Raw genomic sequence first — 10,521 nt, 5'->3', positions numbered from 1 at the left:
CAAATCAAGGCTGACAGATTGTAATGGTAAATGCAAATCCTTGTGTTGTCTAATCTGCACAGCATTTTACAATCAATAGTGCTTACATCTGGGCTTTGCCATTCCTACTTGGTGTGATAACCTTTTAATGGCATTACAACAAATGTGTAACTTATCCAGCATTGACAAAATAAAATCAATAACTCCAAATGTGAAAATAACAATCTGAATCTTATTTTTGTACAATCTTTATTTTGAGGCAGAAAAATTAGAAAAAAATTCCTATTTTCTTACTTTTACGACAATATGAGTAAAACATAGTGAGTGATAACTTTAACTGAAATTCTTGGCAAAGATCTCCTCTCTCTCTCATATATATTTAATACATATCTAATTTTCCCCCAATAGTGCCTACCCAGAAAATCGCGCAAGAGAACAATTAGAATATGTGTTTGGTTTGTTGTTACTCTGAAATTATCAAAATGTTTTCATTCTAAAAACTGGACTCTTCAGAGAAAGCATCCCAGGCAGAGAAAGAGCATATGCAAAATGACACATTAGTTTTAAAACTGGAACTAATATATGAATAAGTGAGAACCAAAAGTCTCCAGCAGAAAACAATATTGTTATTAGCACAGAAAGAGAAAAGCCACAGCCATAACTGTGTAGCCCACTGTGCTGAATGCAGCACGCTGCAAGAGCTTAAAAAGCAAGGAAAAAACTGCTCAGCGCAGGAGCTCGGCCTCCATCAGGGGCAGCTCCCAGGAGGCTCCGACATGCCAACAGGGAGCGGGGTCCTGCAGCTCTGACTCTCCAAAAGGACGCCGACATCGCAGACAAAACACAGGGCAAAGACAAAAGCGTCCCTTGAACAAAGCTGTAGAAACTCTTCAGAGAAACTTTCACCTAAAACAAAATTTCTTTATGCCTATCAAAATCACGTGAGAGAAGCAGCTATGTTAGTATTGTTTAAATCTTTAAAGATCAATTCATCATAAATTATTCTTAAAAGTCAAATTTTCAAATTCATTTAAATGTGTTTATTTTTATGTTACTAAGGAGTTATAACTTCAAATTCAATGCCTAATTTATTTTATTTTCTTTGTAGCATTTTAGCCAAAAGAGTCTTAAATGATAACGTTATCTACAGGATTATGTAAAGGTTTCCCCAATTAGCAAAAACGCCTGCCATTTCTCAACAAAACTTAAATATCAAACCTACCTTCTAGAAATGTGTATGAACCAACTAAAGGGAAAAACTAATTCTAATCTTTATATATCTAAATGTGTATAATTTAACTCATCATGAAAATATGTGTAACCAACAATGAATTTTATAAAATAGATCTCTAGTACCAAGAAACTGAATTACAGGAATGTGATGATTTGGAACACAGATGTCACCAAAAGTCAGGACGCTCATCCTATACCAATACAAAAGTCAATCTGCTTTGCAAGAAATAAAATCTTTTAACTTTTAATAGTATACAGTTTGCTTGATTTTAGACACTCAATATGAATTACATTCTTAACAAGTATGAAACTTAACTTTTCATACATATGGAGCATAGAGCCAGCCCTGACGGTCTAATGGTTAAGATTTGGCAATCTCACTGCTGTGGCCCAGGTTCATTTCCCAGTCTGGAAACACACCACCCTGCCGGTCAGGGAACACACACACGTCGGTTGTCATACCGTGGTGGCTGTATGTTGCTGTGATGCTGAAAGCCATGCCACTGGTATTTCAAATACCAGCAGGGTCACCCATGGTGGACAGGTTTCAGCAGAGATTCCAGACTAGACAGACTAGGAAGAAGGACCTGGCCACTTCCAAAATAACTGACCGTGAAAACCCTACAAAGAGCAGCAGAGCGTTGTCTGATACAGCACCGGAAGGTGAAAGGATGGCACAGAAAGACTGGGCAGGGTTCCGCTCTGCTGTACACAGGGTCACTAGGAGTCAGAATCAATTCAATGGCACTGACAACAATATGGAACACAGATAAATGGAAAATCAATTTCACCAATATATGTAATAGCTGCATATGGCTGACAGAAGCATTCACATTTGGGGCCTGAACATTTAGCAAATAACATTCCACGTCCTTTAGCTGAACTCAGGAAATATATTACATGATTGTGTCAATAAATGTGTCTCTTGGCCATGAATCACCCTTAAGCCAGATATCCTTCCCTCTCCTGGTGATCTCCCTCACAACACTGAGGCTCTGCTTGGAGAGGGAAGAAGGTGAGAATTAAGCAAGGTTTGAGTGCACCCAAGTTAAGGGTCACAACTCACATGCTTCATTTCGACTCATTCCAGGCTGCTGGAAACTGAATAACTCATGTGTAAATCCTCCTAATGAAAGGGAGTATCACGAAAAAAGCAAACTGCCAAAACACACACATACACACACACACACACAGACACACAAAGAGTGTGGGGGATTTTTGTTCAACTGGAAGAATCAAGGAAATGAGTAAGTTTTAGGAGCCTTGTCACAATTTTCCTCACAAGTTAGTATTTTTCCTTCCTTTGAAAAATGGAAGTGAAGTTAATTTTTAAAAACCACCAAGTTAAGCGCATGTCCCCAATACCTGAAACTCTGTAGATGCCTTCACACTTCATGCCATACTTCTCTACATAATCTACACATTCACGGAACACTGCTGGCAGTCGAATGCCATCATACATCATGGTCCTCTCTGCGGCATCAGCCAAAGGAATTCCAAAAATGGGTTTGAGATTCGGAACATCCATCTGAGGCACCTCTGGCTCCTGAATTGGCTTCTTCTTTTTCTTCTTTTCCTTCCACTGTTTAACAACCTCAGCTGCTGTCAAGTCTTTTGACTTCTTCTCTTTATGTTTTTCTTCTTTGTGCTTTTCTTCTTTATGTTTTTCCTCTTTGGGTTTCTCTTTTATTTTAAAATCTTTCTCTTTCTTTTTAGAAAAGCTGGGCTTCTTGAAAACATGGATTCCCTTGGACCTCTTCATTTTGGAAGGACTTTCAGCTTCATCTCCAGAGCTGTCTTCCTGAAAGGCAGCATAGCCTTCAGCTGCCAAAGAAATGCAGGGAGTATAAGTTATACGTTTGTTTAATGTCAGCCTGTCTATATGCTTTCTAAAAACTGGACCAAAAAAAGTGTCACCTGGCACTAGCTACCTAGCTTTCCACTTCGTGGCCAATCCCTCCTGGGCACTCCCAGCAATGAAATGGGTTTCCTCTCAGCTAAAAGGAGATGTTGCAGTGACATCTCCAGACCACAAGAGGGCAACATGCAGAGAGCCAGTCATCCTTGTAACAGCAGGTGCTGAAATTGGTTTTACTTTATGCAGACATGTGTCGCTTAACGACAGGGACACATTCCGAGAAACACGTCGTTAGGCGATTAACGACAGGGACACATTCCGAGAAACACGTCGTTAGGCGATTTCATCTTTGTGTGAACATCAGAGAGGGCACTCACACAAACCTGCACGGTACAGCCTGCTACACACCTAGGCTGCATGGTACTGATCTTACAGGACCCCAGTCAGGTACGTGGTCCATTGCTGACTGAAACATCAGGTGGTGCGTGACTATAAACGTGTGTAAGTGGGACTTTGGCAAAGCAAATACTAAAAATACACAGGAAAGCCTCTATAGAGAGGGCTAACGGAAAGAATCCTTCTATAAAATAGAGCATTCTTTTGTCATCTGAATAATGTCTTCTAACTTACTTTACTCAGCTTAGATTTTTTCCCACTTGGCCCTGTAACTTGAGGCAGTCTCAAACCACAACACAACTGCACGGCTGGTTAGCCACTCCAGTCATTCCGCTCTCACACTCCCTCCCCTTCACTGGCTGTTAAGTTCTTTCTGGAGATGCAGCAGGTGCTGAAGCCTCATCTGAGTGGAGGACAGAATCAGGAAAGTGCCTAATCTCTGGATGATGGCCGAACCCCCAAGCCCACTTCCCTGCAGCAGAAGCGCTGGTTCACACACACTGACAACTGCTTTGTATCACAGCAGAGTTAGCCTAGTTTGGTTTTGCTGTTGTTTTTTTATTATCTATAACTCTCCTATTCTTTTCTTTAGCCAGCTACCTTACAAGCTATTTTATAACAAAGATTAAAGACATTTCATAAATTACCCTTTAATTAAATACCAAACCCCCCACACCAACAAAACAGCAGAAATCTTAAGGGCGTGATACCGTGACAGAAAGCAAGGGGAGTCCTCAGACACTGCGGGTGGGAGTGTCAGCGGCACAACCACTCCGGAAAGTTGTTTCGCAGGCTCTATTAATGCTGAAATAAGCAGGGCCTATAGAGAGCGGTCCCGCTCCCTGGCATAAACATGACGGAACTGCCTAAACACATACAACGGCGTTCCAAGAAGCACTCTACATAACAGTCAAAAACTGAGGACAACCCAAAAGACCAAAAACAGTAGAATGGATAAGTAAATTCTACATATTAATGCAATGAGACAAAACCCAGGAATAAAAAGGAACAAATTACTGCCACATGGAATAATATGGATGAATCTAACCAATGTAATATTGGGCAAAAGAAAATAGACAGAAAAGGAAATATGCTTCCATTCATGTAAATTCAAAATCAGGCAGTATCAAGCTGTGCTGAAAGAAGCTTGCCCTCGGGAGGGGTGGGGATGCCCTCTGAAGGGGCAGAGAAAGGGAACTTCTGGGGTACAGATAAGGCTCTACGTCCAGATCCTCGCAGTAATTACACGGCATATCCATTTTGCGATAACTCATAAAGATGTACACAATCTGTGCACTCTATTTGAATGTTATGCTTCAAAAACAAATTAACATAAAAATACTGTGAAACTCAAAATAAAACAACACTTAAAAACTCACCTGACTTGCTTTTAACAGCCTAAAGAGCTATGCTTAAACGATTCACACTCTCTACTGAATGGGAACCATCAATGCAATGCATCATAGGACTTGCTTACGATAAATGAATACTTTTTCACAGTTCCAATAAAGTGCACCCCAATCGGCCTACACACTCTAGGCAAGAAAGTAAGATTCTATACGGGCCAAATTCCAATATCTACTCTTTATACATTATTTTAAATGACCAATTTAAGAAACTTCCACCAGAAAACTTTATCATTTCTGGAAATTCAGTATTTTTATTTGTGAGATTAAGATCCGAAAACACAACTCTAGTACCACAAAAACTGAGACCCTGAAAAATAAAAGAATGTCAAACAGGAATCTTTGGACATATTTCCGGAAGACAGCAGGTCCGTGTGATTAAAGTTTATGTAAAATATATCTGAAGTATGGAGAAAAATGGCACTTACTCCTTTTTTCCTTTTTCTTAAATTTTCCTTTTTTCTTCCCATAGTCCTTCTCATCATCAGACACTATATCAGGAGGCTCGTGGAGGCTGTCATGGGGAGGCGAGGGCTCGCCAGTGCGGTACAACCCGGGAAACTTAGTTGGGCTGATCTCCTCAGAGCTGGGAGTTCGGGTGAGCCCACTGCCATGTTCCACCCTGCGGTGTTCACTGGGGCTGCTGGTGGGGGGCAGGAAGCACTCGGTCATTCTGCCTCCCTGATGAGACAGTGAAGACGGCTTCTCTGTTACCTATCCATTCCACCTGCACAGAGGGAAAAGATCATCACGGTCATCTAACAAACCAAGACAAAAGCACCACACACACACATATGACGGCAATTAATCTTGCATTTATAAATCAAAGATACTTTTCTTCACAATCCCCCTCTAAAAATGAAAATCAAGTTCTCAAAGTAGAACAGAGAGTTCCTTTAAAAAGAACTCACCATTTTAAAAGGCTTCACTTGGATTGCTAACCAACACAGAAACTTACCAGAGTCGCCCCTCGGTATCTGCAGGGAAGTGGTTCCAGGACCCCCTGCAGATACCAAAACCCACGGATTCTCAAGTCCCTTATATAAAATGGTAGACTATTTGTATATAACCTACACACATCCTCCCATATACTTTAAAGCACCTCTAGATTATCTATAATACCTAATGCAACATAAATGCCTTGTAAATAGTTGTTACACTATTGTATTGTTTAGGGAATAATTGTTTAGGAAATAACGACAGAGAAAAAAAGCTTGCACACGTTCAGTACATGTGCAACCATCACAGGCTTTTCAACCTGCAGCTGGGTGACTCTACAAATGCGGAACCCACAGATATGAAGAGCCAACTGCGTTTTCCTTAAGTTATGACCAAACAACTATGAATAATAAATTACAAAGACTATTTATATAACTACATATGAGTAGTTTGGTGTCATAATTAAAATTACAATACAGTCAAAGTGATCTATTTAATGATTCCCACAATTATAGAGCATTAACTGTAATTCTACATTACCTATTAGCGAGTTCATATGTTGATAACAACTATTTTATTTTGTAGTGCAGTTATGTTCAAAGAAACAAAGGAATCCTCATTTACCCAATCCAAAATATAAAATAGTTTCACTAGAAGGGACACTACAAAAAACAAACATAAGAAGAGCTCAAGATTTGTTCACACTTTTCTTCTCCTTTACAGAGAAAGGAGGGTAAAAAAAGCCTAACTACTGTGTTCAAAAGTTACCTGGATTAGTTCTTACTCCCCTTTAAGATCTTTATGATACTCATTTGAAAAACTATTTCAATCACTTGTTTCTCTTTGCACTCATTTTTAAGGTTATTTTGCACATTTAAAAATCCACAAGCCAAGTGACAAGACAGATAAATCTGACCATAAACAGAGTCAAAAGACGAGTAAATGTGGAGGAAAAATTGCAAATGTTGATAGCTAATTTCTTTAAAAAGCAAAGACATTTTAAGAGGACTGAAATCATATCAAGCATCTTTTCCAACTACAATGGGATGAAGCTAGAAATTAATTACACAAAGAAATCTGGAAAACTCACAAATATGTGGAGATTAAAAAACATGCTACTTAACCAATAGGTCAAAGAAGAAATCAAAAGAGAAATCAAAAAATATCTTGCAACAATTGGGAAAAAATATTTGCAAATCATATATCCGATAAAGGGTTAATCTCCATAATATATAAAGAACTCACACAACTGAACAACACAAAATCATACAACCTGATCAAAAAATGGGCAGGAGATATGAACAGACATTTCTCCAAAGAAGATATACTGATGGCTTATAGGCACACGAAAAGATGCTCCTCACTGATCATCAGGGAAATGCAAATCAAAACTACACTAAGCTATCACCTTACACCCATTAGAATGGGTAAAATAACCAAAACAAAAAATAACAAATGTTGGAGAGGTTGTGGAGAAAAAGGAACCCTCATACACCGCTGGTGGGAATGCAAACTGGTGCAGCCACTATGGAAAACAGTATGGAGACTCCTCAAAAAACTAAAAATAGAAATACCATATGACCTAGCCATCCCACTACTGGCTATCTATCCAAAGAACTTGGAATCAGCAATTCAAAGAGACTCATGCACTCTTATGTTCACTGCAGCATTATTTACAATAGCCAAGACACGGAAGCAACCTAAGTGCCCATCGACTGATGACTGGATAAAGAAGATATGGTGTATATATATATATATATATATATATATATACACACACACACACACAATGGAATATTATGCCATAAAAAAGAATAAAATCATCCCATTCGCAACAACATGGATGGACCTTGAGGGTATTATGTTAAATGAAATAAGCCAGATAGAGAAAGACAATCTCTACATGACTCCACTCATAGGGGGAAGTTAAACAATGTGGACAAAGAGAATAGATTAGTGGCTACCAGGGGAAAGGGGGGGGGGGGAGGGGGCACAAAGGGTGAAGTGGTGCACCTACAATATGACTGACAAATAATAATGTACAATTAAAATTTCACAAGGTTGTAAACTATCATAACTTCAATAAAAAACAAAATAGAAAAAAAAAGAAAGAAATCCTGCTATTTGTGAAAGACGGATAAACTTGAAGAACAGGGGCCAGCCCCATGGCCGAGTGGTTAAGTTCGTGCACTCTGCTTCGGTGGCCCAGGGTTTCACCGGTTCGAACCCTGGGTGAGGACACGGCACCCCTCATCAGGCCATGCTGGGGTGGCATCCCACATGCCACAACTAGAAGGACCCACAACTAAAAAAAACAACTATGTACTGGGGGGCTTTGGGAGAAAAAGGAAAAAAATAAAAGAAAAAATTTTTAAAGAAAAAATACTCAAAGAATATTATGCTAAGTGAAATAAACCAAACAGAGAAAGGCAAATACTGTATGATCTCACTTACATCTGGAATCTAAAAAAGTCCAACTCATAGAAATAGAGAGTACCAGGGACTGGGGGTGTGGGAAATGGGGAGAGATTGGTGAAAGGGTACAAACTAAATCAAAAGTAAAATAAATAAATAAAAATATCTTGCGACAAACAAAAATGGAAACCAAATTGTGGAATGCAGGAAAGGGATGCAAATGAATGCAAAGCATCCATTCCTACTGCAAGGAAGAAGGAAAACTGTCACTATCTGCAGACGACACGTTATTATATACAAAAAAACCTTAAAGACTCGATCAAAAAACTGTTAGACCTAATAAATAAATTCAGTAAAGTTGCAGGATACAAAATCAATACACAAAAATCCATTGCATTTCTATACACTAATAGCAAACTATCAGAAAGAGAAATTCAGAAAACAATCCCATTTATAATTGCACCAAAAAGAATAAAATACCTAGGAATAAATTTAACCAAGGAGGTAAAAGACCTGTATATTGAAAACTACAAAACATTAATGAAAGAAACTGAGAAAGACACAAACAGAAAGATATTCTGTTTTGAAATATCCTGGACTGGAAGAATCAATATTGTCAAAATGTTGATACTACCCAAAGCAATTTACAGATCCACTGCAATCCCTTCAAAATTCCAATGGCATTTTTCATAGAAATAGAACATATAATCCTAAAATTTGTATGGAACCACAAAAGATCCCAAGCAGCTAAAGCAATCTAGAGAAAAAAGAACAAAGCTGGAGGCATCCGGCTTCCTAATTTCAAACTGTATTACAAAGGCAGAGCAATTAAAACAGTATGGTACTGGCATAAAAACAGACACATAGATCAATGAAACAGAATAGACAGCCCAGAAATAAACCTACATATACATGGTAGATTAATTTACAACAAAGAAGCCAAGAATATACAAGAGGGAAAGGACAGTCTCAAGCAAAAGAATGAAACTCAACCACTTTCTTACACCATACACAAAAGTTTACTCAAAATGGATTAAAGACTTGAACGTAAGACCTGAAACCATGAAACTCCTAGAAGAAAACAGGTGGTAAGCTCTCTGAAATAAGTCTTGGCAACGATTTTCTGAATCTGACCCCAAAAGCAAAAGCAACGAAAGCAAAAATAAACAAGTGGGACTACAGTAAACTAAAAAGCTTCTGCACAGCAAAGGAAACCATCAACAAAATGAAAAACAAAACCTACTGAACGGGAGAAAGTATTTGTAAATCATAAATCTGATAAGGGGTTAATATTTAAAATATATAAAAAACTCATAAAACTCAATAGCAAAAAAAAATCTGATTAAAAAACGGGCAGAAGATCTGAACAGATATTTTTCTAAAGACATATAGATGGCCAATAGGTACATGAAAAGATACTCAACATCATTAATCATCAGGGAAATGCAAATCCAAACCACAGTGAAATATCACCTCACAGCTGTTTAAATGGTTATTATCAAAAAGACAAGAAATAACAAGTGTTGAAGAGGATGTGAGAAAGGGGAACCCTTGTACACTGCTGGTGGGAATGCAAAGTGGTGCAGCCACTACGGAAAACAGTATGGAGCTTTCTCAAAAAGTTAAAAATAGAAATACCATATGATCCAGCAATTCCACTTCTCTGTATTTATCTGAAAAAAACAAAAACACTAACTTGAAAAGATATATGCATCCCCATGTTCAATGCAACATTATTTTTTTTCTCTGCCCCGTTCTTGTTTATTTTTGTACATGCATGAAACACAGCATCATTCTAAAAGCCAAAGCTACGCAAAGAGATATTCTTAGAGAAATGTCCCTCTGCCTCATTGGTTCTTTCCCTTTTCTTCCCTTCATCTTTTTCAACTTACTTCCACCTACCCTCTATAGGTAATCAATCTCACCAGTTTATCCTTCCTGTATCTCTTTTTGAATAAACAAGCAGACACATAATTTTCTAATGTCCTCTTCTTTCTTAGACTAAGGATAGTATACTATAAATATTGATTTGCATTTAATTTTTTCACTTAACAATGTATTCTAGAAACTCTCCATGCTAGTTCATAGAGATCTTCCCCGACAGCGGCATAAGTACTCCATTGTCTGGAAGTAACAATCTATTTAACTATTCTCTTATGTATGAGCATTTAAGTTGTTTCCAATATTTTGCAATTATAAACAATGCTACAATGAATGAATATGCACCTGTGTTTTCTCAATACACCATTATTTACAATAGCTAAGATATGGAAACAACCTAAGTGTCCATCGATG

At 38.1% G+C, this 10,521-nt stretch overlaps 1 protein-coding gene across 2 annotated transcripts in view; it reads right to left on the bottom strand.

Annotated features, from left to right (window-relative positions):
- Nucleotides 1-10,521, bottom strand: part of RALBP1 (ralA binding protein 1) — a 61,656-nt gene that overhangs the window by 18,126 nt on the left and 33,009 nt on the right. For both annotated transcript variants that reach the window (XM_023647458.2, XM_023647457.2), the window contains exons 2-3: nt 5,301-5,599; nt 2,578-3,036 (exon numbers count right to left, since the gene is read on the bottom strand). In XM_023647458.2, coding sequence (XP_023503226.1) covers nt 2,578-3,036; nt 5,301-5,544 — 703 coding nt within the window. In that variant the 5' untranslated portion in view covers nt 5,545-5,599. The remainder of the gene's footprint in view (nt 1-2,577; nt 3,037-5,300; nt 5,600-10,521) is intronic.

Source organism: Equus caballus, chromosome 8 (assembly GCF_041296265.1).
Source record: "Equus caballus isolate H_3958 breed thoroughbred chromosome 8, TB-T2T, whole genome shotgun sequence".
In the NCBI taxonomy this organism is placed as follows: domain Eukaryota; kingdom Metazoa; phylum Chordata; class Mammalia; order Perissodactyla; family Equidae; genus Equus; species Equus caballus.
Note: the sequence above shows the minus strand (reverse complement) of the source record. Positions and strands in the feature narration are given on the sequence as shown.